The sequence below is a fragment of the Phacochoerus africanus genome, chromosome 8 (genome assembly GCF_016906955.1).
Source record: "Phacochoerus africanus isolate WHEZ1 chromosome 8, ROS_Pafr_v1, whole genome shotgun sequence".
Taxonomy (NCBI): Eukaryota; Metazoa; Chordata; class Mammalia; order Artiodactyla; family Suidae; genus Phacochoerus; species Phacochoerus africanus.
The window spans coordinates 147115506-147142901 of record NC_062551.1 but is presented as its reverse complement, the minus strand read 5'-3'; the positions used below and the strand labels follow the sequence as shown (position 1 = coordinate 147142901).

At 40.9% G+C, this 27396-nt stretch overlaps 2 protein-coding genes across 4 annotated transcripts in view; one reads left to right on the top strand and one right to left on the bottom strand.

Annotated features, from left to right (window-relative positions):
- Positions 1–17730, top strand: part of RAVER2 (ribonucleoprotein, PTB binding 2) — a 127442-nt gene extending 109712 nt beyond the window's left edge. The window contains 1 exon segment of the mRNA XM_047788767.1: positions 15470–17730. Coding sequence (XP_047644723.1) covers positions 15470–15616 — 147 coding nt within the window. The 3' untranslated portion in view covers positions 15617–17730.
- Positions 17727–27396, bottom strand: part of JAK1 (Janus kinase 1) — a 136738-nt gene continuing 127068 nt past the window's right edge. For all 3 annotated transcript variants that reach the window (XM_047788764.1, XM_047788765.1, XM_047788766.1), the window contains exons 18-25: positions 25267–25417; positions 25069–25163; positions 23529–23721; positions 22656–22780; positions 22108–22280; positions 20478–20595; positions 20102–20212; positions 17727–19133 (exon numbers count right to left, since the gene is read on the bottom strand). In XM_047788764.1, the coding sequence (XP_047644720.1) occupies positions 19038–19133; positions 20102–20212; positions 20478–20595; positions 22108–22280; positions 22656–22780; positions 23529–23721; positions 25069–25163; positions 25267–25417 (1062 nt within the window). In that variant the 3' untranslated portion in view covers positions 17727–19037. The remainder of the gene's footprint in view (positions 19134–20101; positions 20213–20477; positions 20596–22107; positions 22281–22655; positions 22781–23528; positions 23722–25068; positions 25164–25266; positions 25418–27396) is intronic.

Below are 27396 nucleotides of genomic sequence, written 5' to 3'. Positions count from 1 at the left end.
CCATTTCTTCTAGGTTATTGAATTTGTTGGCATATAATCATTCATAGTATTCTCTTGTGGCTTTTTGTATTTCTTTAGTATCAGTTGAGATTTCTCCTTTTTCATTTCTTCTCTTTGGATTCTTTCTCTCTTCCTGGTGAGTCTGGCTGGAGGTTTGTCACTTTTGTTTACTTTTTCAAAAAACCAGCTCTTGGAGTTCCCATTGTGGCTCAGCAGTAATGAACGTAACTAATTTCCATGAGGATGCAGGTTTGATCCCTGGCCTCAAGTCAGTGGATTAAGGATCCATCATTGCCATGAGCTGTGGTGTAAATCGCAGATGCAGCTCAGATCCCTCCTTGCTGTGGCTGTGGTGTAGGCCAGCAGCTGAAGCTCTGACTCAACCCCTAGCCTGGGAACCTCCATATGCTGCAGGTGTGGGCCTCCACACCCCACAAAAAAAAAAAAAAAAAAAAACCCTTTTGGTTTTTATTGATTTTTTTCTTTTATTTTTGAATCTCTATTTTATTGAGTTCCTTTTTGATCTTTATGATTTCCTTGCTTCTGCTGACTTTAGGTTTTGTTTGTTCTTCTAATTCTTTTAGGTGGTAGTTTATTGATTTGAGATTTTTCTTGGTTTTTTTTTGTTTGTTTGTTTGGCTTTGTTTGTTTTGCTTTTTAGGGTCACTTCCACAGCATATGGAATTTCCCAGGCTAGGGGGTCAAATCAGAGCTACAGCTGCTGGCCTACATCACATCAAATCCGAGCCACATCTGCAACCTACACCACAGCTCATGGCAACACCAAATCCTTAATCTACTGAGTGGAGCCAGAGATCAAACCCACATCCTCATGGATACCAGTCAGATTTGTTTCTGCTGAGCCACAACAAGAACTCCTTGGCTATTGTAAATAGTGCTGCAGTGAACATTGGGGTGCATGTATCTTTTCGACTTATGGCTCTCTCTAGATAGATGCCCAGGAGTGGAATTGCTAGACCATATGGTACTTTTAGTTTTTTGGTGAATCTCCATACTTCTTTCCATAGTGGTTGTACCAATTTATATTCCCACCAGTAGTGCAAGAGGGTTTCCTTTTCTTCACACCCTCACCAGCATTTATGTTTGTAGACTTTTCTGCTTTTTAGGGCCACACCCACAGCATATGGGGGTTCCTGGGTCTAGAGGTCGAATTAGAGCTACAGCTGCCGGTCTTCACCACAGCCATAGCCACACAGGATCTGAGCTACATCTGTGACCTACACTACAGCTCATGGCAACACCAGGTCCTTAACCCACTGAGTGAGGCCAGGGACCGAAACTGCAACCTCATGGTTCCTAGTTGGATTCATTTCCACTATGTCACAATGGGAACTCCTTTTTGTAGACTTTTTGATGGTAGCAATTCTGGCTGGTGTAAAGTGGTACCTCATAGTTATTTTGATTAGCATTTCTCTAGTAATTAGGAATGTTGGCATCTTTTCATGGCTTGTTTGTTTGTTTGTTTGTTTTGGCCATCTATATGTCTTCTTTAGAGAAATGTCTTTTTAGATCTTCTGCCCATTTTTTGATTAGATTGTTTTGTTGATACTGAGCTGCAGGAGGTGTTTGTATATTTTGGAGATTTAATCCCCTGTTGGTAGCATCATTTGCAAATATTTTCTCCCATTCTATGGGTTGTCTTTTCATTTTGTTTATGGTTTCCTTTGCTTTGCAAAAACTTAAGTATAATTATGTCTCATTGGTATATTTTTATTTTCACTACTCTAGGAGGTGGGTCTAATAAGATATTGTTATGTTTATATCAGATGGAGTTCCCGTCGTGGCGCAGTGGTTAACGAATCCGACTAGGAACCATGAGGTTGCGGGTTCGGTCCCTGCCCTTCCTCAGTGGGTTAACGATCCGGCGTTGCCGTGAGCTGTGGTGTAGGTTGCAGACGCGGCTCTGATCCCGCGTTGCTGTGGCTCTGGCGTAGGCCGGCGGCTACAGCTCCGATTCAACCCCTAGCCTGGGAACCTCCATATGCCGCAGGAGCAGCCCAAAGAAATAGCAAAAAGACAAAAAAAAAAAAAAAGTTTATATCAGAGAGTGTTCTGCCTGTGTTTTCCTCTAGGAGTTTTATAGTATCTGGTCTTATATTTAAGTCTTTAATCCATTTTGAGTTTATTTTTATATATGGTATTAGAAAGTGTTCTAATTTCATTCTCTTACGTATACCTATCCAGCTTTCCCATCACCACTTACTGAAGAGACTTTCTTTTCTCTATTATACATTCTCACTTCTTTTGTCATAAATTAGCTGATCATGCACATGGGTTTATTTCTGGGGTTTCAATCCCATTTCATTGATCTATATTTCTGGGGGTTTTTTGTGCCAGTATAATACTGTTTTGATAACTGCAGCTTTGTACTATAGTTTGAAGTCAGGGAGCCTGATTCCTCTAGCTCCATTTTTCTTTCCCATGATTGCTTTGGCTATTCAGGATCTTTTGTGTTTTCATACAAATTTTAAAATATTTTGTTCTAGTTCTGTGAAAAATGCCATTGGTAATTTGATAGGGATTGCATTGAATCCATAGACTGCCTTGATAGTATAGTCATTTTGACAATATTGAGTCTTCCAATCCAAGAGCATAGTATATCTTTCCATCTCATTGTGCCATCTTTGATTTCTTTCATCAACATCTTAACAGTTTTCAGAGTACAGATCTTTGTCTCTTTAGGGTAGGTTTATTCCTAGATATTTTATTCTTTTTGGTGTGATGGTAAATGGGGTTGTTTCCCTAATTCATTGATGAGCTCTAATAGTTTCTAGTAGTATCTTTAGGATTTTCTCAGTATCATGTCATCTGCAAACAATGATCATTTTATCTCTCTTTTCCAATTTGGATCCCATTTATTTCTTTTTCTTCCCTGATTGCCATGGCTAAGCCTTTCAAAACTAGGTTGAATAAAAGTGTCGAGAGTGGACATTCTTGTCTTGTTCCTGTCTTAGCAAGAATTCTTTCAGCTTTTTACCATTGAAAATGATGTTAGCTGTGGGTTTGTCATAAAAGGCCTTTATTATGTTAAGGTAGGTTCCCTCTATGCCTACTTTCTGGAAGGCTTTTATCAGAAATCAGTGGTAGATTTTGTCAAAAGCTTTTTCTGCATCTATTGAGGGAATCGTATGGTTTTTATTCTTCAGTGTATAAATGTAGTGTATCACACTGATTGTATTGCATATATTGATCAAATCAATATATTTGATCTTGGGATAAATCCCACTTGATCATGGCATATGATCCTTTTAATGTATTATTGGATTCGGTTTGCTAGTATTTTGTTGAGGATTTTTGCATCTATGTTTACCAGTGACACTGGCCTGTATTTTCTTTCTTTGTGGTACCTTTGGCTGGTTTTGGTAACAGGGTGATGGCGGACTCGCATAATGAGTTTGGGAGTGTTCCTGCAGTTTTTTGGAACAGTTTCAGAAGGATAGGCCTTAACTCTTCTCTACATGTTTGATAGAATTTGCCTGTGAAGCCATCTGGTCCTGGACTTTGGTTTGTTGGAAGTTTTTTAATCACAGTTTCCATTTCAGTACTCGTGACTGGTCCATTCATCTTTTCTCTTTCTTCCTGGCTCAGTTTTAGAAAATTGCACCTGAGAATTTGCCCATTTCTTCTAGGTTGTCCATTTTATTGGCATATAGTTGCTTGTAGTAGTCTCTTGTGATCCTTTGTATTTCTGTGATGTCTGTTTTAACTTCTCATTTTTCATTTCTAATTTTATTGATTTGAGTCCCCTCTCTTTTTTTCTTGGTGAGTCTGGCTAAGGGTTTATTAATTTTGGTGAACATATCTAAGGACCAGCTTTTAGTCTCATTGATTTTTTCTATTGTTTTCTTCATTTCTATTTCATTTATTTCTTCTCTGATCTTTATGATTTCTTTCCTTCTATTTACTTTGGGTTTTGTTCTTCTTTCTCTAGTTGGTTTAGGTATAAGGTTAGGTTGTTTATTTGAGAATGTTCTCATTTCCTGAGGTAGGTTTGTATTGCTATAAACTTCCCTCTTAAAACTACTTTTGCTGCATCCCATGTTTTGGATCATTGTGGTTTTGTTTCCATTCCTCTCTAGACATTATTTCCTTTTTGACTTATTCAATGATCCATTGGTTATTTAGTAGCATATTGTTTAGTCTCCACTTGTTTGTGTTTTTTGCGGTTTTTTTCTTGTCGATTTCATAGTCGTGTTTGGAAAAGATGCTTGATATCATTTCAGTTTTCTTAAATTTACCAAGCCTTGATTTGTGGCCCACAATGTGATCTGTCCTGGAGAATGTTCCATGTGTGCTTGAGAAGAATGTGTATTCTGCTGCTTTTGGGTGGAATGTTCTGTGAATATCTCTTAAGTGTATCTAGTCTAATGCATCACTTAAGATTTATGTTTCTTTGTTGATTTTCTGTCTAAATGACTTGTCCATTGCTGGAAGTGGGGTGTTAATGTCCCCCACTATTATTGTGTTATTGTCAATTTTTCCTTATACAGCCATAAGCATTCACCTTATATAGCAGTGCTTCTATGTTGAGTGCATATATTTACAATTGCTGTATTTTCATCTTAGGTTGATCCCTTGATCATTATGTAGTGTCCTTATTTGTCTCTATTAACCATCTTTATTTTAAAGTCTATTTTGGAGTTCCTCTTGTAGCTTAGCAGAAACAAATCTGACTAGTAACCATGAGGATGCAGTTTTGATTCCTGGCCTCACTCAGTAGGTTAAGGATCTGGCATTGCCATGAGCTGTGGTGTGGGTTGCAGATGTGGCTTGGATCCCATGTTGCTGTGGTTGTGGCATAGGCCAATGGCTACAGTTCCGGTATGACCTCTAGCCTGGGAACCTCCATATGCCATGGGTGCAGCCCTAAAAAAACAACAAAAAAAATTAAAAATAAAAAAAGTGAGAAAAAAAGTCTATTTTGTCTGATATGAGTATTGCTACTCCACCTTTCTTCTGATTTCCATTTGCATGGAATATCTTCTTCCATCCTCTCATTTTCGGTTTGTATGTGTCACTAGAACTGAAGAGGGTCTCTTGTAGACAGCATATATGTGTCTTGTTTATGTATCCATTCAGCTAATCTTTGTGTTTTGGTTGACACATTTAGTCTATTTGACATTTAAGGACTTCTCCTTTTATTCTCTTGTGTTTTAATGACTATCTGTAGTGTTCTGTTTGAATTGCTTTTCTTCTGAGTTTATCTATTACAGATTTTTGGTTTGTGGTTACCATGGGGTTTTGAAATAGGAGTGTGTGTGTGTGTGTGTGTGTGTGTGTGTGTGTGTGCGCGCGCGCACGTGCATGTATACACACATAAGATTGTTTTAAGTCACTGGTCTCTTAATTGCAAATCCATCTCCAGTGTACTGCATTTGTATCCTCTTATTCTCACGATTGCTGATTTTGATATCATATTTGTGTTTGGATGATTTCCTACCTTTACTATATGTTTGCCTTTACCAGTGAGCCTTCTCATTTGCAATTTTCTTGTTTCTGGTTGTGACCTTTTCTCTTCTACCTAGAGAAGTTCCTTTAGTGTCAGTGTAAAGCCTTTTCGGTGGTGCTGAATTCTCTTAGCTTTTGCTTGATGTAAAGCTTTTGATTTCTCCTTCTAATCTGAATGACAGCCTTCATGGGTAAAGCATTCTTGGTTGTAGGTTTTTTCCTTTCATCATTACCTTCATGTCACTCCCTTCTGTCATGCAGAGTTTCTGCTGAAAAATTAGCTGATAACCTTATCTGGGTTCCTTTATGTGTTTTCTGTTGCTTTTCCCCAGTTGCTTTCAATATTTTCTCTTTGTCCTTAATTTGATCAGTTTATTATGTGTCTTGGGGTGTTCCTCTTTTGGTTTATTCTATATTGCATGCGTTGTGCTTCCTAGATTTTAGTAAGTGATTCCTTTCCTATCTTAAGGAAATTTTGGGCTATTATCTGTTCAAATATTTTCTCCGGTCCTTTCTCTCTTTTCTCCTTCTGGCACCCCTATAATGCAAATGTTGGTACATTTAATATTGTCCCAGAGTTCTCTTAGACTGTCTTAATTTCATTGTTTTTATTCTGCTCTGCATTGGTGATTTCCGTCAGTTTGTCTTCCACCTCATTCGTTCTGCTTCCTGTATTCTGCTATTGGTTCCTTCAGTGAATTTTTCCCTTTAGTTATTGTGTTGTGCATCTCTGCTTATCTATTCTTTAAATCTTCTATTTCTTTGTTAAACATTTCTTGTAATTTAATGATCTTTGCCTTCAATTTTTTGCCAAGATCTCGGATCATCCTTACTATTATTATTCTGAAGTCCTTTTCATGTAGGTTGCTTATTTCCACTAGCTGTTCTTCTGGGGTTTTTCTTATTCCTTCATCTGGCTTGTGTTTTTTGCCATTTCATTTTGTCTAGCTTTCTGTGTGGTCTCCTTTTTGCAGGCAATAGGGTTATGGCCTTTCTTCTGATGTCTGCCCCCTTGTGGGTGAAACTGATACAGGGGCTTGTGGCAGTTTTCCTGATTGGAGGGACTGATGCCTGCCCACTGGTAGGGGGAGGTGATTCTTGTCCCTGTTATGGGAGGGGCTTTGTCTCTGGGTGTGATTAGAGGTGGCTTGGTGCCTGGCAGGGCTTTAGGCAGCCTGTTTGCCGATGGGCAGGGCTGTGTTCCTACCCTGTTTGTTGTCTGGCTGGAGCATCTCAGCCCTGATGTGTGGGGCCAGATTTTTCTAAATTGGCAGCCTCCGGAGGAGCCTATGATTATTTCCTGGGACCTCTGACTCCAGTGTTCTGCCCCCACATTGAGGCACAGCCAACCACTTCTTTCTGAGGAGATCCTCCAAGGCCTGCAGGTAGGTCTGACCCAAATTCTTATGGAGTCCCCGCTTTGCCTTGGGACCCAGTGCACATGAAACCCTGTGTGCACCCTCAAGAGTGGAGTCATTTCCACCCATCATGTGGCACTCCTGCGCTCAAGCCCTGCTGGCCTTTGATGCTAAGTGCTCCAGGAGTCCTCCTTCCAATGCCAAACCCCAGACTGGGGAACCTGACATGGGCTTCAGAACTCTTACTATGTGGGAATAGCCTCTGCAATATAGTTATTCTCCACTCTGTGGGTTGCCTGCTCAGTGGGTATGCGATTCCTTATATCCTGAAAGTGCCCCCCCCCCCACCGCCATCCTGATATGGCTGCTGCTTTGTCTGGGTGTAGGATACCTTTTTTTTTTTTCTTTTTTCTTTTCTTTCTTTTTTTTTTTTTTTTTTTTGTCTTTTCGCTATTTCTTGGGCCGCTCCCGCGGCATATGGAGGTTCCCAGGCTAGGGGTCCAATCGGAGCTGTAGTCACAGGCCTACGCCAGAGCCACAGCAACAGCAGGATCTGAGCTGCGTCTGCAACCTACACCACAGCTCACAGCAACGCCGGATCATTAACCCACTGAGCAAGGCCAGGGACCGAACCTGCAACCTCATGGTTCCTAGTCGGATTCGTTAATCACTGCGCCACGACGGGAACTCCAGGATACCTTTTTTGATAGCTTACATTCTGTTTTGTTGATGGTTGGTCAGCAGTTGTAATTTTGGTATTTTTGCAAGAAGACGAGAGCTTGAGTCCTTCTATTCCACCATCTTTTCTGAATCAAGCTGTCACCTCCTTCCTTTCTTCCGTCTTTCTTCCTCTTTTTTTCTTTCTTTTCTTTCTGTCTTTCTATCTGAACATCCAAGTTTTACTGTTTCAGCAAGTTTCAATATACAACAGTTATCAACTCTAGTTATTGTATTATAAACTAGATCTTTAGATATTATTCATCTTATAAATTTATATCATTTTACTAACCTCTCCCTTTTTCCCCCCACAGTCTAGGAGCCACTGGCAACCACTTTTCTACTCTATCTCCATGAGGTTGACTTTTTCATTTTTCATTACCTTTAAAAAGTTTTTTCATTAACATAATACACTCCAGCTTCATCCATGTTGTTGCAAGTGACAAGATTTCCTTCTTTAAGGCTGAATAATATTCCACTGTGTATGTATATAGGTATACATAGGGAAATGCAAATTAAAACAAACACATGTTTTCTTTATTTTCATCCATTTATCCATTGACACTGGGTGTTCTACCTTGGCTCTTGTAAATAATACTGCTGTGAATGTGAGAATACAAATAGCTCTTCAAGTTAATGATTTTGTTTCCAAAAAAAAAAAAAATCAGGATATGCTCAGAAGAGGGATTACTGGATCATACAGTTCTGTTTTTAGTTTTCATATTGTTTTCCATAGTAGCTGTACAAGTTTACATTCCAACAGTGTGTGGGGATTTCCTTTTCTCCACATACTCACTGACATTTGTTATCTCATCTTTTTTATACTGACTTCCTACCAGGTGCGAGGTGTTTTTGATTTGCATCTCCCTGGTGATTAGTGAAATGGAATACTTTTTATGTATCTCTTGGCCATTTTTATTTCTTCTTAGAATAGTGTTTACTTAGGTCCTTTGTCCATTTTTAAATTGGAGCTTTTTTGGCTATTGAGTTGTATATGTTCTAAGAATATTTTAGGTATTCATTCCCTAATGGATATGTAGTTACACATATATTCTCCTATTCCATAGACTGAGTTTTCATTTTATTGATCGTTTCTTTTGCTTGAAAGTGTAGAAGATTTTTACTTTGATTTAATCACAGTTTATTTTTGCTTTTGGAGTAAAAAATGCACAAGATAACTGCCAAGACCAATGTCAAGTAGCTCATTACCTGCTGTGTTTTTTTTTAAATTTATAATCGACTTACAGTGTTCTGTCAATTTCTACTGTGTAGCAGAGTGATCCAGCTACACATATACATAGTTTTTCTCACATCATGTTCCATCACAAGTGATTAGATATAGTTCCTTGTGCTCTACACTAGACCTCACTGCTTATCCACTCCAAATTCAAGTTTACGTCTACTAACCCAAAAGTCCCAGTCCCTCCTACTCCCTCTTTCTCCCCCTTAGCAACCACAAGTCTGTTCTCCATATCCATAAGTTTCTTTCTGTTCTGTAGATAGGTATATTTGTGCCATATATTAGATTCCAGATATAAGTGATATATGGCAGTTGTCCTCTTTATGGCTTACTTCACTTAGTATGATAATCTCTAGTTCCATGCATGTTGCTGCAAATGGCATTATTTTGTTCTTTTTTCTGGCTGAGTAGTATTCCATTGTGTATATGCACCACATCTTCTTAATCCATTCATCTGTCAATGGACACTTAGGTTGTTTCCATGTACTGGCTATTATGAATAGTGCCGCAGTGAACATAGGAGTAAATGTATCTTTTTGAATGAAAATTCTGTCCAGATATATCCTCAGGAGTGGGATAGCTGGGTCATATGGTAGTTCTGTATTGTTTTCTGAGGTACCTCATACTGTTTTCCATAGTGGTTGTACCAATTTACATTCCCACCAACAGTGTAGGAGGGTTCTCTTTTTTCCACACCCTCTCCAGCATTTGTTATTTGTAGACTTATTAATGATGGTCATTCTGACCAGTGTGAGGTGGTACCTCATTGTAGCTTTGATTTGCATTTATTTGATAGTGATAGTGAGCATTTTTTCATGTGCCTGTTGGCCATACACATGTCTTCTTTGGAGAAATGTCTATTTAGGTCTTATGCCCATTTTTCAATTGGGTTTTTTTTTTTTTTGCCGTTGAGTTGCATGCTATGTTTTCTTACAGGAGTTTTATGGTTTCAGTTCTTATATTCAGGTCTTTAATCCATTTTTAGTCGATTTTTGTGTTTGGTTTGAGATACTGGTCTAGTTTCATTTTTGTTTGAATGTGCTTGTCCAGTTTCACACCGTTTATTGAAGAGACTTATCTTTTCTCCATTGTATTTTCTTTGTTCCTTTGTTATAAATTAATTGTCCATATATGTGTAGGTTTATTTATGAGGTCTCTATTCTGTTCCAATGATCTATGTATCTGTTTTTATAACCATATCTATACTGTTTTGATTATAATAGCTCTGCAATATAGTTTGAAATCAGGAAGAGTAATGCCTCTAGTTTTATTTCTTAAGATTGTTTTGGCTATTTGGGGTCTTTTCAGGTTCAAAACTTTAGGATTGTTCTATTTCTATGAAAAATGTCATTGACATTTTGATAGGGGTTGCATTGAATCTGTAGATTGCTTTGGATAGTGTGGCCATTTTAATAATATTAATTCCTCCAATCCATGAATACATTGTATCTATTTATTTGTCATCTCTTATAGTTTCCAGTGTGTAATTTCTCACCTTGGTAAAATTTATTCCTAAGTATTCTTAATTTCTTTTTTGGATAGTTCATTGCTAGTGTTTAGAGAAGCAACTGATTTTTATATATTGATTTTGTATCCAGCAATTTTATTGAAATTGTTATTATTTATAACCTTTTTTAGGGGAGTGGAGTCTTTAGGGTTTCTAAATATCATGTCATCTACTAACAGTGACAGTTTCACTTCTTCCTAATTTTGATGCCTTTTCTTTCTTCCTCTTGCCTAATTACTCTGGCTAATACTTTCAGTATTATATTGAATAAAAGTGGTGACAGTAGGCCTTTTTGTATTGTTCTTGATCTTAGAGGAAAAGCTTTTAGCATTTCACCATTGAGTATGGTATCTGTGGGCTTGTAACATATGCCCCTTATTGTGTTGCGGTACAGTCCCTTAATACCCAGTTTGAGTTTTTTATCATGAATGGATATTCAGTTTTGTCACATGCTTTCTCTGCATCTGATAAGATTTGTATCCTTTATTTTGTTAATGTGTATATCATGTTTGATCTGTGGGTATTGAATCATCCATGTGCCACTGGAGTAAATCCCATTCAATCATGGTATTTGATCCTTTAAAGCTACTGTTGAATTCAGTTTGCTAATGTTTTGTGAGGATTTTTACATATGTGTTCATCAGAAATACAGGCTTATAATTTTTTTCTTGTAATGTCTTTGTGTGACGTTGGCAAAGCTGGCCTTGTAAAATGAATTTGGAAGTGGTCGGGAATGTTTTGGAAGAGGTTGAGAAGGATTGGTATTAATTATTCTTTAAATGTTTTGTGGAATTCCCCAGTGAAGCCATCTACCCCGGCCTTATTTTTGTTGGGAGGTTTTGGTTTAATTTCCTTACTAGTAATCTGTTTAGATTTTGTTCCCTCATGATTCATTCTTGGTAGGTTTATGTTTCTAGGAATTTACCCATTTAAGTTATCCAACATGTTGACATACAGGTATTCATAGTGGTCTCTGATTTTTTATATTTCTGTAGTTTCAGGTGTATTATCTCCTTTCATTTATACCTTCATGCCAGTCCTCTTTTTTTTTGGAAAATCTAGTTAAAAGTTTGTCTAGTGTATCTTTTTTTTAAAAATAATCTTAGTTTCATTAGCCTTTCTATTGTCTTTTTAGTCTCTATTTCATTCATTCCCACTCTTTGTTACCTCCTTCCTTTTGCTACCTTGGAGCTTAGTTTGTTCTTCTCCAGTTTTTTAAGGTGTTAAGGTAGTTGTTTGAGATCTTTTTTCTTCATGTAGATGTTTTATCGCTTATATGCTTTCCTTGTAGAACTGCTTTTGCTGTATCCTATTAAGTTCTGCCATGTTTAATTTCCATATCTTTTTGATTTCTTTGACCCATTGGTTGATCAATTTCTATATATTAATTTTCCAGTTTTCTTATTGTAATTGATTTCTAGTTCTTATTGTAATTCTTTTCCAATAGTTGGAAAAGATGCTAGATATCATTTCAATTTTTAATAATTCATTAATATCCTGAAGGATATTCCATGTGCACGTGAGAAGAGTGTATTCAATTACTGTTGGATGGAATGTTATGTCTTTTAGGTCCATCTTGTCTAACATACGGTTTAAGGCCAGTGTTTCCTTATTGATTTTCTAGCCAAGTGATCCATTGTTGAAAGTAAAGTACTGAAGTCCTTGATATTGTATTGTTGTCTTTTTCTACCTTCACAATATTACATATATATAGTATTACATATATGAGCATATATAGAGGTATATATGTTCCTATAGAGGGTTCATATTTACAGTTGTTAGATCCTTTTGATTAACTGACCTTTCATTATGACGTTGTCTCTTGTTATATTTTTTGGCTTAAATTTTGTCTGATAAATACAGCTACCTTTGTTTTGCTTTCTTATTTGCAGAGTATCTTTTTGCATCTCTTCACTTTCAGTCTGTGTGTGTCTTTTAAACTAGGTGAAACTTTCTTTTGCCATGCCTCTGGCATGTGGAAATTCCTAGGCCAGGGATCAAACCCGTGCCACAACAGCAGCTCAAGCCACTGCAATGACAACACTGGTTCCTTAACCTGCTGTGCCATGGAAGATTTTCTAGGTGAGACTTTTTTAGTCAACATATAGCTTTGTTTTGATTTTTATCCATTCTGCCACTGTCTTTTGATTATTTAATCCATTTACATTTAATTTTTTATTGACATATGGTTGACTTACAATATTATGTTAGTTTCAGATGTATAGCATTTGTGATTGTTTTTGCAGATTATACTCCATTATGGGTTATTATGAGATGATGCCTGTAATTCCCTGTTCTGTACAATATATCCTTGTTACTTATTTTATACATAGTAGTTTTTAATCTGGTAATCCCTTACCCCTAATTTGTCTCCAGTCCCTTTATCTCCCCTTTGGTAACCATAATTTGTTTTCTATATATAGTTTGTTTTGCATATACATTCATTTGTATTACATTTTTAGATTTCACTTGTGATACTTTACAATATTTGTCTTTCTTTGACTTATTTCACTAATCCTAATCGACATTGCTGCAAATGGCAATACTTTATTCTTTTTATGGATGAATAATATTCCATTGTGTGTGTGTATACATACATATGTATATATATATATATATATATATTAAAAAAAACACATCTTAATCTAATCACCTGTAAACAGGCCCTTTGGCCAATCCATGTCTTGGCTGTTGTAAATAATGCTGCCATGAACACTGAGATACAACTTTTTGAATTTTCTTTCCTAATATATACCCAGGAGTGAAACTGGTGGATCATATGGTAGTTCTTTTTTAGTTTTTTGAGGCCCTCCATACCATTTTCCATAGTGGCCACACCAACTTACATTCCCATCAGCAGTGTACAAAGGTTCCCTTTTTCCTACATCCTGACATCATTTGCAGACTTTGATGATAGTCAGGTGTGAGGTGATAACTCATTTTTTTGATTTTGCAGTTCTCTAATAATGAGCAATGTTGAGCATCTTTACATGTGCCTGTTTCCTATATTTGTCTTCAAAAAAGTGTCTGCTCAGGTCTTCTGCCCATTTTTTGATTAGGTTGCAGCTGTAAAAGTATGTAGTTAAGCCTTGTCCAGGGAGAAAGGAAATGGGCTCTTTAAAAATTTTTTCCGGAGTTCCCGTCGTGGCGCAGTGGTTAACGAATCCGACTAGGAACCATGAGGTTGCGGGTTTGGTCCCTGCCCTTGCTCAGTGGGTTAACGATCCGGCGTTGCCGTGAGCTGTGGTGTAGGTTGCAGACGCGGCTCAGATCCCGCGTTGCTGTGGCTCTGGCATAGGCCGGTGGCTACAGCTCCGATTCGACCCCTAGCCTGGGAACCTCCATATGCTGCGGGAGCAGCCCAAGAAATAGCAACAACAACAACAATAACAAAAAAAACAAACAAAAAAAAAAGATGTGGTGTATATATACACACAGTGGAATACTACTCAGCCATGAAAAAGAACAAAATGGGCTTTTTTTTTTTTTTTTTTAACTCTATGCTGAGCACAGGTGTATAGTCACTAGGGGATTGGGATGGGTGTGCTCCTGCACACACTTGAGAATTGTATTTTTGTTTGCTACAGGGCTGTGGAATTCATTGATGCAAGCCAGAAAACCCAAAGACTGTTTCTTGGGTGTCAGACATAAAAGCTAGGGTACAGATGTGTATAAGCTCCTTACAGGGAGATACCAGTGATTGGCGTGGAGTGGAATGAGGTGAGAGAGGTGTCCTACAGCTTCCCCAGTCTCTGGGGAAGATTGCAGCTGTCTCTAGTGCCTAATCAATTAGGAGCCTGGCCCTAAGTATGAAAATAAACCCCTTTCAGGGGAAGACTGGGAGATGCATGATTTTGCCTGTTGCCTCTGCCCTGGCTCTGAGGGGATAGCCACAGTGGGTGCTGGAGGCCCGTTAAGAATGGTTATTTCCTATAGTCTTGTGGAGTTCATGAACACAAGCCCTGTTAGCTTTCAGAGCTACATGTTGGGAGAACCTTCCTCCAGTGGGAGTCTGAAAAGTTGCACTACTAGGTGTAGGACTCAAACCCTTCATTCCTCAGGAAGAAGCTGTGAGTTGGGAATTCTCCCCTGGTGTGTGGTGCTGGGCCGGGGTTGGGGTGTATGTTGAATGTATCTCAGCCTTTCTTACCCATCACGATGCGAACATTTTCTCATTTGTTTAATGTGTAGAAGCTGCTCAGCTAGTTTCTGGATCTCTTTTAGAGGGACCTGCTGCTCATGTAGCTGTATGTCTGGCGCATCCATGGGAAGAGGAGAGCTCTGGTGCCTCCTTGGTCATCTCCACTGTATCCCGCTTCTGCTTTATCAACAAGGACAGACTCATTATCTGTCGCCTTTGAAACTGAACCCCATTTTTACAGCTGTGGCCATTGCTGGTTCAAAAGTAATTGTAATTTTAATTGCAACATGAGAAGGCTCTTCAGCATTGCTGGAAGCTTTCCTTATGAGTCATTTCTACATTCTTGCATATTGCTATATTCTTCAGTAAGTTTGTCACCTGTAACATTTATAAAAACTAAAACTAAGCAGGATGAGGTGATCACAGATTTACTGTACTGCTTACTGTGACCACTTATGAGGAACATCTTAGCCCTCATCATAAACACTTCTGGATTAGAATATGAGTTGGAGCCTGGAAATATGCATTTTAACAAGCTTTCCAGGTAACGATTCTGTGGACTGATGCTTGAGTTCACATTGCTCTCTGGAATGTATCATTATTTTTGTTGACATTACTCACTAGTTTTTTGCACCTACCATTCTCTTGCTATATCTTTTTTTTTTTTTTTTTTTACTAGATGGACTTAGCATCTAATTTGCTGTGCACTTCAATTCTTTAGACATGCTCCTTCCTCAGAGGCATACTGGTATCTGGTATTCTGATTGAGGGAGGTCTAGCCAGGTACAAACAGTAGAGGCAACTACACTGTCCCTTTCTTTTCTTTCCCAAAAATGTGAGGAGAGAGGGCATTCAGAGGCTGGACTGTATTTTTCAAAAGTTCCACAAGTGACTTTGATATTTTGAGTAGTTTTTGTTCTTTACCCTGGCATTGTTTTTATACAAAATCGCATGTAGAATGGCTTTTTGATAAATAAACCAATTTTTAGATGTTTAATTCAGATTTTAGCATTAGTTACGGTTTCTTTTTCTAACAGGTGTCATCTTTAAGAAATGAAAAGCGAGGCTCATCGTATCTCGTCTCTGCCCCAGAAAGCGGTTCAGTGGAATTTGTTGACCAGCATTCTCAGGGCACAGGAGCATATTACATGGAAACCTACTTAAAAAAGAAGAGAGTGTACTGAGTTAAGTTCTCTCTTTCTTAAACTCATAAGGTTCTTTGCAGTATCTCTGCTGTTCATTGCTGCCTTAACTATACATTCAGACTAGCCATATCCTTTAAATACGGGTTCATAACTTCCCAGAGGAACTGTGTTGTGCAGCAGGCAGAATTGCCAAATAAAAAAATAAGTAGCAATAAGAAGAGCCATCAATTGAGGACATTTTCCACTAAAAGTAGATGCATCTTAATCAATGTGATATTAACTTACAGTCAATCCATTGGAGAAATTAACATGTTACAACACTCCCTGTTTATGTTAGGACTGGGAATCGTTTTGACACCATCTATAAAGATTTTGAGCAATAAATGAAGGAAACAGTCTTTTTTCCTGAGCCTTAGAATGAATTTGATAAGCCAATGTGCATTTCAATTTACTTTCCCTAGACGTAATCTCATTTACGGATTTTTAGCACTCTTCCTAGAACTATAAGCGTGCAGGTACAAAATGCAGTGATAATAACGTTATAAAGATGCTCTACATGCAACCTGAATTATTATCCCCAACCAGTCATGCAATATAAAACTCAGAGAGTGATAGTGACCTCCAAGGCATATGTACTATACTGCTACAGAGGCTTCACTCTTCAGTATGTTATTTACATTTATACCCCTTGTGAAAAACACAAGGTATTTTTTTTAAAGTAGTTTTGGGTGATCTAATTTCAGGGGTTGGCCAACTACTCCCTGTGGTCAAATTCAGCCTGCCACCTGTTTTTCTACTGCCTGCAAGCTAAGAATGATGTTTATACATTTTTTAAAATTTGGAGGGGGAGAAAAAACGTGTGACTTGAAAATCATATGAAATTCACATTTCAGTGTCCATACATGAAATCTGATCAGAGCACACCTCGCTCATTCACTTACATATCACCTGTGGCTACCTTTCATGCTACAACAGCAGAGCTGAGTCACTGTGACACAGACCATAGGACCTGCAAAGCTATCTGGCCCTTTACAAAGCTCACAGATTGCTGATCTGATGTCCTTAATTCTCTGATCCTTTTATTTCACACCTAAAAAGCATGCCCTGGAAGTGGCAAGGAATATAGGTTTCTGTGTCTCATTTCATAGCATAGTGATGATCAGTTTACGAGAAGAGGGCATATTTTGGTCATCAAGTGATCTACTTCCACAACAACATATTAAGTAAGTCAGTTCTGCCCTTTCTGAAGGAGTCTTATGGAATAACAGTATTTATAATCATTTTGAGATTCTATGTGCTTTGTCTCATTCTTTTGCAGTTTCAGCTGAAATAGTCTCAGCTATTGAACCCAATTTACTTTTGAAAGAACTGTGTTTACTGCACATAACTTTTGACATCACCACTTCCTGAAGACCTTGGTATGAAATGCATGAGAAGCCCTTTTGCTATCTAGAAATCTCTGAGATTGTCCCTTGTTATGAGACACTAATTGATGTTGTGGAGTTCAGGGGATCTCATGATTCCTGGTCTTTTTGCAATCAGATCGTTGACTATCTTGTATCTGGGGGACTTAGAAGGTATTGCTCCTGTTTTAATTATGATTTTTAAAATTGGTACATATGTCGTATGGTTTGTAAAGAATTTTACTTGGTCTAATTTATTGCATATATTAACTTCTCCTGGCAAATGACAGCTAGAAAGTTAAACTAAGATCATTTCTAAAAAGTATAGTACCTATAAATAACTGACCAGGATAGGCATCATTCAGTTCTGACTCAGCAGATGACTAATGGACTCTCCACACTTTCTCCCATTTTCCTGTTGCATTAATAAGCCTCTTCAGTGCTTTGGCACACCTCTGTGTCAGTACAAATACAAGAAAGGGAAGATGGTGAATTGAAAAAATGAAACCAGAACTAAGTTTAAAGAACTAAAAGGTATCTTGGCTTAGCACACACAGGTCTGCCAGTCCACACTGGCCTGTGCCTCGTCGTCCCTGGACATTAACAGATCAGTACAAACCAAGTGGTGTTTATTAATAAGGACCATTACCAAGCCCCCCCCCCCCCATAACTGTTATTTTTCTATGTAAATGAATTGTTTGAACCGCTTTGAAAATGAATTCTTAATATTAAAAGGCATATGCATGTGAAGTCTCTAGTACATTTATTTGTATAAAGAGTAAACAAAGTGCATATAGAGTGGCCACAGGTTTGACAGACAGAGACCGTGGTGATGGAGGGTTATTGGACAGATTTGAATGGCAAGTTTGTTGTTGCCATTGAATCAGTACATCACTTTTTCAGGCTCAAAGGTGGAAAAGTAACGGTATCAAACAAATGCTAGCCAGCATCAACGAAAAATGTTTTTCAGACTCGTGGTCAGAAAGCTCTTACGGTTCACATTGAATCAGAGATTTGACATTTTTTGATTATGCAGTTACCTCCAAGCACACTGAAAACTGTCTAGTGGATCCTGAACTCCATGGTGCTCCAAGCTGGGTCTTTCAAGTTTTGCGCTGCAGGGTCATGGTCACAATAGTGCTCGACTCTTGTAGGCGGATGGATGGTAGGTACTGAAACACTCTAACAACAGTGCAGTGTACGTGGTATATATGCATTCAGCATCCGAAACCAATGCTGGAACAGCTCGCCCCAAAGTGGTAGTTACACAAGAGGATACATTGACATTTCAGAAAAGCATGTGTAAGAGCATCCACGTTCTCAGAATCAATTCGGATTAAAGGTATACTGTTGAGGAAAAGCACTGGCACAGGCTTAGTTCTCAAGAGTTAACATGCAGCAAAGTATCCCACAGCTGCCCCCCTCCGTGTGACCAGTTTTCTCAAAAATGGGTACCACCAGTCACCCAAGGGGGCAGGAGCTAAGCCACTGCAGAAACAACTCAAAGTTTATGTCCTACTGTTGACAGGAATACACTCATCTTTGTATAGAAACAATAGTACACTAACGGGTATCTAATATTTCAAGAATGCTTCCTCTAGCACTGTATAGATATTGAAATTTAAGTCCATCAATCTTTATCTTTGATATGTGCCAGACAAACATTTCACATGAACTGGCAGCTAAGAAAAAGCAATCATCTTGAGAGATTTATTTTGGTCAGCTCCTCTTGCTTTGAAAGATACCACTCTGGCGCTCAACTGTGATGGTAAACTAACCAGAGTAAACAGTGGTATATTCTTTCCAAAAGGAGGAGTGCTTAAGTGCTTTCTAATATGTGGGCTGTCATCATTTGTCACTATGTTACTGGTGCCAAATTTAAAGAGGAAGTACTTACACATATTAAGCACCAGGCTGTGCTTCACACATGGATGGGTACTCCAGTATCTTTTTAGACAGAATATAAACATTTCCCACTGAAAACAAATTTTTAAATGGCTTGGGTACTGTTGGGGAGGAGGACTTGAAACATAGTAGAATTTAAATGTTATCCATGCTTATTTTAAAAGTGCTTCAAATCCTTCAATAAGGTTCTGAAAGGTTGTCCGATTAGATGGTTGGAATTCCCAGCATTTTCTCATCAGTTGATAAACCTGTAAAAAGAAAACATGGCCGTCAAAAAAAAAAAAAAAAGTTAGATGTGAACGTTTTTAAATTACAGACACATCAAGAGGAAGAAAATAATTTTGAGAATGAGTAATTTTAAAAATGTAAATGACTTTCCTTAATAAGTAATACTAAAAACCAAGAGTATTTGAGTAACTTAAAACATTATTTATGAACTACAAATGTGTCACATGTTATATATTTTAACATTTAAGAAGCTCCTCAGTTACATGACCTTCCAAAAAACCCAGGTCATTATTTATCATCGGCCGGTTTAAGGGTGAAGTTACAGCTCAGTTTACACTCCCAACTGCCTCGCTGGCCGCTTCATTCTTTGGTTCATACACGTATGTCCAGTCCTCCTCTCTGTTGGGAAAGGGGGGTGTGCATGGCCTGTGGAAGTTCCCAGGCCAGAGATCCACCCAAGCCGCTGACATGATAATGCCGGATCCTTAACCCACGGCACCACAAGAGAACTCTGCCTCGGGACACCTTAAATGGTCTCAAGAGTTAGTCCTGAAGGCTCAATTCACTTAGAAATACAGAAAACAAAATGGCATAGATGCTGTTGGTAAGTGGGATAAACTTACACACAAAAATGTAATTACACGTATTTGTCACAATAAGGCTACATTTTGCAAATATTTCAAAAAACTTTTCAAAATGTAGCCTTATTGTGACAAATACATAAAATTACAGCTATCTATAATTACATGTATAGGTATGAGGTGAGCCTACCTTTGAAGGGAATCTCTTGCTTTGAACATAACTGTGGCTATTACCTGCCCCAAAGATAATTTTCTTAGCTGTCTTAACTGAAATAAGCTTCGGAAACGTGCTTAAAAGGAGTCTTCTAGTCATTCCTGCTCCCCGACTCCAGTCTCATGCTGGGTAACTCAAGCAGTGAAAAACAGTAAGAACTGAGTTTTATTACTACGAAAAGGCCCATAAATACCTCTTCTGGACAGTTAGGTGGACAAGGCAAACGTTTTCCTTCTTTTAATGTATTCACAAGTCTTGTTACCGTCATCTGGCCATGAGTTGGGCCTATCATTTTCAGGAACAACTACATAAAATAAAATCAAACAAAATATTTCACTTTGCACGTATGTATATAAACACCAGATAAAGTAAAATTTCTAGAATTAACTGGAAATAAAGTAATAAAAAGGCTTTTCTCCTTAGTAACCTTAAATCAAAGTCCGAGACGGTTTTCCTTTCCATTATAACACCCTGACCGCATCCATTTAAGAACAAAATGTACAAAGCAGCGAGATGGACACGTTTTAACTGGGTGCTAGATTCAAACGAAGGACCTGCTTAAGTCTTACCGCCATGGGACTGGAATCCGAATCACAGTAAGTGAGCAGCTCATGCAGAGTCACCCCAAAAGACCAGACATCGGAGGCGATGTAAAATTTACACTGAATTAAACACTCCGGAGCATACCTGAAAGGAAGTGCAACACCAAATGTTACTGCCTAGCAAGGCTATTCCAAAAAACATGACAGAGTTCACTCAAACATCAGCTCATTTTTCCTGGAATTTAAAATTCTCAGACACGCAAGCGTGTACTATGTGCTAGTCACACATATGCACCATGATGCACATGTGACATGTGGAACAGCACCCTGTGGGCTCTCTGTAGGACACTCAATTCACAGAGCACACGCTCTCCCAGGGGAGGAGGCGGCGGTGACGACAGGCCTGACTGGCCTGCAAGCTCAGATCCAGTCAGCAGTGACCTTATGCCCAGACCTCTTTCAAGATCAACTGTCTTGGTGAATGATACCAAGACAGAGCCACAAACAGGCATTCCCACGTCTGTCCCCTAAACACTTCTCAAGTCTACTCGCTTCTAAACCCGCCGTCACTATGCTAATCACGGTCCCGGTTCACCCCATCACTGGCTCTGACCCAGTCAGACTCCCTGGCTCCAACCCTACTCCTCTCCTTTCCGCAGGGATCTTTTAAAATAAAAGGCCCCGTCCTTAATTCCCCCAACGGCTTCCTAAAGCTCTCGGGATGGAGTCCCAGCGCTCTGCTTTCAACCCCCGAGACCTCCCTCCGTGACCCAGCCACACTGAGCTAACTGCAGTTCCTGGGACAGCCACCGCTACGTCTCATTCTTGCTGTCACACGTGCCTTCTTCTAACCACCTTTACAAACCCCCAGCAAGCTTTTCAGGTCTCAACAGAGCGTCCAGAAAACCAAGCCTGAACCCCCTATGGCTACGAAACTGGCTGCTTCGCCCATTAAACTCTACACTCGGTCAGCTTGTTCACCATCATATCTCCAGCGCCTGGCACAAAGCAGGGCCTTGATGCGTGTTCACTGTGTAAGCGAACGTTTGGGCTCCATGGATGGGTGAGACTGTGTCTGTGTCCAGAGGCTGCACTGTGGCGGTGCCAGTCAGGCTAGGGGACCTCGGAGAGTGGAGACTGCGGCGGCTTGTCCCGGGACAGTGTTCCAGGCTGAGAGGGGCGGAAGTCAGGGGGTGGCTCTAACCAGGGCGCCCCAGTGATTCAGGAGAAGATGGCCACGCTTCTCAGGGATCGTGCTCTGCTCTGTCCACATCTCCCTGAATCTGCCAGTACCTGTCACCTGACTCCTGTCCCTCCCTCCTACCTGCCCTCCAGGCTTCCTCTGCACAGATGTGACTACTCCAGCTGCTAACAGGGATGGTGTCAGAAGGATGTCCTCTCCAGGGAAGACAGGGGCTGAGCTGGTGGACAGACTTCTGCATTCCTTGGAGGAGGTCCTATGAAGCTGGGCCATTTCTGTGTGTGTTGCTTTCAGTGAAACAGCTTAAAAGGTGTTTCTCGTAGGCAAAGATCTGTCAATTCTGAATGTTCTACGTTTTTTCAAGTCTTGACTAACAAGAGACACTGACATAGCTAGAAAGCACCTATCAAAGCAGTGGAAACCCTATGAAGCACTGATGAAATCTGATTCAGTTACCAAAACACAGGGCTGTCCCGATCGTCCTTGACTGTGTAGTACTCCTTATCGGTTTCGATGGCTTTGGTGAGACCAAAGTCTCCAATTTTCACTTGGTGTTCACTCTCGACAAGAACATTTCTTGCTGCCAAGTCCCGGTGAACGTATTGCCGAGAACCCAAATAGTCCATCCCCTGAGGGAGAGACGGAAAGTGAGAGCATGTCACGGAAGCAGCTCAGTTCAGAGTGGGTTTTGTAGCTACCACTTGCTAACAAAGAAACACCAATGTCATTTCATTCACATGTCACTGACTTCCCCCCCCGCCCCGCTTTCGAATTTAGGCAAAAATAGTAAGGCCAACCTAATTCAAAGAAATGCACTTTAAAGCAGCCCTATTAACAAACCAGTTCACTTTCTTAGTAGAGACTAATTTTTCATCCAAATCAGGCAGAGCAAAATAAACTACAATTAATTATTGGGAAGTTTCCCACTTGCAGCCTAATTACAAATCAATTAGGAGAAAGTGCCTCATTTTTTAAATCTACTATGCTTTTTTTTTTCTTTTTACCTTACAAATCTGAACGGCGTATTTTAACTGCTGTTTGAGGTTGATTTTGTTTTTATTCTTTGGAAGATACTCCTTAAGGCTTCCCGAAGGCAGGAATTCCATGATAAGCTTAATACCATTTCCTCCTGTTTAGGAAAAAAAACACCCATCAGTACGAGGATGTCAAAGGAAGGAGCTGTGGGAGAGTCAAGTGCACAGCATCTGGAGACAGAGAACCTGAACTGATTTCAGCATCACTCCTGAGTCACAGGCCCAGGGTCTCGGGATCCTCAGCAGTGAACAGCGAGAGCAACACTCATGTACCTACCCCAGCATTAGCACTCAGTGAAAAAATATGGAGTTCTTAAAACCACCAGGGAATGATGATTTTTAAAAATCATGAGCCACATCATTTTACTGCCAGTTTTGAAGTACCAAACATGAGTGTTCTAGTGGCTTGTTGTTAAAAAAAAAAAAAAAAAGACACACTTATTAGTAAGTACTACTTGCCTCCTTGATTGAGACAACAATTGAAATACCCTGCCTAGTGCTGGATTAGAGGAACAGGAAAAGGGGAGGAGTTTGCACCCGTTTCATCTAGCCAGTGTGTCCTATTGTGCGAGAATGAGGACAGGGGAGACCAGTCCCCAGTGTGGGTGCAGCAACAGCCTGGACAGACGATGCTGGGTGGAAGGCTGGCTAGCTTTCCCGGGAGCTCTGCAGCTACTGACAGATCTGACAGTGCATGTGGCTTCCAACCCCAGAGTGATGGGGGCCACTGGCTAGCACAGTCAGGAGGTCCAGATAAGGTGCAGGCACTGCCTGCTCAGCACTGGCTTTTATGACCCCAGACAGTCGCTTGTCTTTAAACCAACCCCACTCTGCACAACATACCGTCCTCTGTGCAAATGCCTTTATACTTGACAATGTTCTCATGATAAAGGTTTCTCAAGATTTCAATCTCCTTCTTCAGATCAGCTATGTGGTTTCCTCCACTCTCAGGCTTCAGGGACTTGACAGCCACCTGCTCCCCTGTGTTGTCCCCCTCGGGGTCATACCTACAAAGCTCGACCTTCCCAAAGTGGCCCTGGAGGAAAAGATACACATGCCTGATCAGAGAAGCCCCAGCCTGAGCCAGCGGGAGCTCACTTCAGAGAGGAGGTCTGCCCCTCGTGCTGTTCCCTGAAGGCCGGGGTGCACGGCACAGCCTGGCCTGGCAGGTAGCTGGCTCCCACCTGGCCTCCTCCCACTCACCACAGCCCTGCCCCACTTGGCTCATATGCCATCCCTTCTTCTATTACTGAGCTAACAAGATAAGAAGAGGATCAAGGAGTTCCTGCATGGCTCAGTGGTGAACAAATCTGACTAGCATCCATGAGAACGCAGGTTCGATCCCTGGCATTGCCGTGGGCTGTGGTGTAGGTCTCAGACACGGATCCTGCATGTCTGTGGTTGTGGTGTAGACCAGCAGCTACAGCTCTGATTCGACCCCTACCCTGGGAGCCTCCATATGCTGTGGGTGCGGCCCTAAAAAGACAAAAGACAAAAAAAAAAAAAAGGATCAAGTGATGAACCAAACATTAATCCCAATTTCCATGAAAGTATAGCCCAAAGGGAAATGGAGGTTCCTTTTGGACATGCAGGACAACCATGGCATTTTGACAGCCCTGGGCCCCCAACTCCAGGAGGGGACCACAATGTGGCTGCAAAGAGCGTGGCATGAGGAATCTTCAGAAGACATGGATTAGATTCCAGCTAAGCCACCTGAGAGTGATGCGGGCCCTGTCACCCGATCTTCCACGCGGGCTCCAGAGGTGTTCGATGTACATAGTGGCAAAGCCTCGGGGTGCCGTGAGGAAGCTGGAACGCAGTGCCTGCGGAATGCCAGCACGGGCTTTGGTGCATGGCAGGCACTCCAGACGGGACAGTCTTTGTTTATTAACTGCAGATGCAAATCCCAGTAGCTTCTCTGGTTGCATTTACTGTTGGGAAACTGCCATTCACGGCCCAGGGCAAGCTGGCATTCTATTTTGGCATTCTGTGTAGTGAACCCACCCCTCATTTAAGGAGCCTCACAGGATATGCACTCCCAGAAAAGTCAGGGAAGGGGGTTTTCGATTTCTACCATATCCACACCTGTCCCCTCATAAACTCCCTTTTCATTCTCTTCTGTTCCTTAAAGAAAACCCGTCTCCCGAGGGAACTGACCAATGTCCTCTGTGCACATACAGCCACACGTATAGGCAGGTATGTGCACTGTCACTATGCGAATGTCACGGGCAGAAACAGACAAACCCCTGCGACGCAAGTGGCCCCCCAAAAACAGTGAGGTGCTTTCTTTTTATAAACTTTGACCCCAAATGAGAGAGAATGGAGTGCAGCTTGAGATGCCCAGAGAGGTGCAGTGGTCAGGAGGGACTCGAGTGTAACTTACCTCTCCCAGGTCACGGATCCTCTTTAAGAACCGCTTTTCAAAATGTGTGGGATCCACCTCAGTTGCTGGCTTTTTTTCTGATACAATGTCTGGATCTAACAAGAGAGAAGTAGACAAGTTAGAAAGGAGAGACTGCCTCTGGCAGGCTCCCCAGGGCACTGGCCGTTCTCGATGAAGCAGCACAAGGCACTGGCTTACTCTGTTCCTCCAGCTTATTGATGTCTCTCATGATGGCTCGGAAGAAGGGTCTCTGGTTGGGGTCGTAGTTCATGCAGCGGGTCATAAGGTCAGCCAGCTCCTTACAAGATGGGGTCACCGGCCTACATCGGCTTTCATAGAATCTCTCTTTCTGTAAAGAAAAGGATCACGTGGAAGAAACCAAAGGAACCTCCCACGAGCCTTTAGCCCCAGGTCAGAAGGAGTTACCTAATGATCCCTAATGTAAGTCCCAATGCCTCTGTTTAAAGCTCAAGTTCATAACGTGTGTGCTACTGTTACCTTTTTCCATCTGGGGGAAATCTCAGTCCTGAAACTAAAATAACCCAAATTTAAGCCCCAAACAAGCCATGTTCCAGCAAAGTCGTGCAGCCTTCTGGAATGAGGTTTGGCAACGACTGTAGATGTTCTCAGATTCTTCAAACCCTGACTCTTTAACAGCAATTATTGGAATGACTCAGAAATAAGTCACTTATAAACAAAGCTTTATGTTTAAAGATATCCTCTGCAGAATTACATAGAGCATTACATATATGAAAACAATCTAAATGCCAAATATAAAACTGGTCAAATATATCAGAGTTTAACAAAACAATGACCTCTTAAATCAAGTTGGTAAAAACTGTTAAGACTAACTTCATCATTAGGAAAGTACTCACGACATTAAATGAAAAAAATAGCTGTATCTAGCATGGTCCCAATTTTGTTTAAAAAAGAGACAGACTGGAAGACAACATGCCCAAGTATTACATAGTAATCAGAAGTGACTGGAATATGGTGCTGAATATTTTCCTTCCGTAAAATAGTTTTCTTGGGAGTTCCCTTGTGGCACAGCAGGTTAAGCATCTGGCATTGTCATTTCAGCAGCTCAGGTGGTGCAGGTTCAATCCCTGGCCTGGGAACTTCCATGGGCTGTGGCCAAAAAAAAAAAAAAAAAAAGGTTTCTCTATTTTCCAAAATCACATCAACTGGTTATATTTTTAAATCCTTCAACAAATAACTGGTGCCACTTTTAAAAATTAAGGGCTGCTACACTCCAGGCTCTGGTCTGCAGCCGAACCCCAAATGTACTCGTTTCTCTTCTGGCTCCTGCAGGTCTGGGCTGAGGTGGGGGTGGGGGCATGGCAGGCCCCAGAGACAAGGATGAAGAGGAACTGGAATGACACCCACTTGGGGGTGTCTCTCCCCCATCCCCCAAGGGAAAGGCCGCTCCACCCACCCAAGGGTACCTAGGAGGAGAGAGAGACCCTCTTTTATCAGAAGGCCAGACCCCTTCCTTGGGCCATCTTTCTATTCTGCTCAGCCCCGGATACACAGAGGGTACTCGGTATACACTGACTGACAGCAAAGGGTATGCGCTTTCGTTTCCAAGGAAGTTAAAGTGAAACGACTCCCCAGAGCCCAGGCTGAAAATCCCACATAGCAGATTTACAGATGTGATGGGCTTCCTGTTGGTTTTAGCTTAATTCCTTCTTCCCAAGCCTTGCAAAGGGTTAACTCGGTTAAAGGTTCTTGAACCTCTGCAGGACCTCCTACATGGGGCCCCCTCACTCTGGATCCCACTGCCACTTCCTGGTCAGGCTTTCATCACCGAGGACCTCAGAGCATGAGGTCTCTCCTCCAACCAAACCGGTCCATGTCCCGTATCACCCCCGCAAAATTCTGCAGCCCAGCATTGGGGCCTGTGCACAATCTGTCCCCGAATGACCCTTCCCACCTTATCGCCTGTCCCTCTTCTCCACACTCGACCCTCATGGCTTCCCATAGACAACTAAGATGCCACCTTCCGACTCTGGCCACACCCTCCCAGCTAAAAGTGATGCCTGCCCTCCAGACACACAGGGCACACCCCAATAATCAAATCACTGCGTCGGGATCGGTGGTCCTTCCTGATCGCTTTTATGACTTAACTCCTCTGGAGTTAGAGCCTCCACTCTTCCTGCAAGGGCATGTCCGACAGGGAGGTCTCTGTAGCTGTGTATTCTGCTGGAGGAACTCGGGCCTTGGGCCACCTGCGCCTGTTCCCTGACCTGTAAAATGAGGGTCGTGACTCTGTCGTGCTCAACGTCAGGGCTCTTCAGGTGATGGTTTCAGAGAGTGGGTGTGGAATCC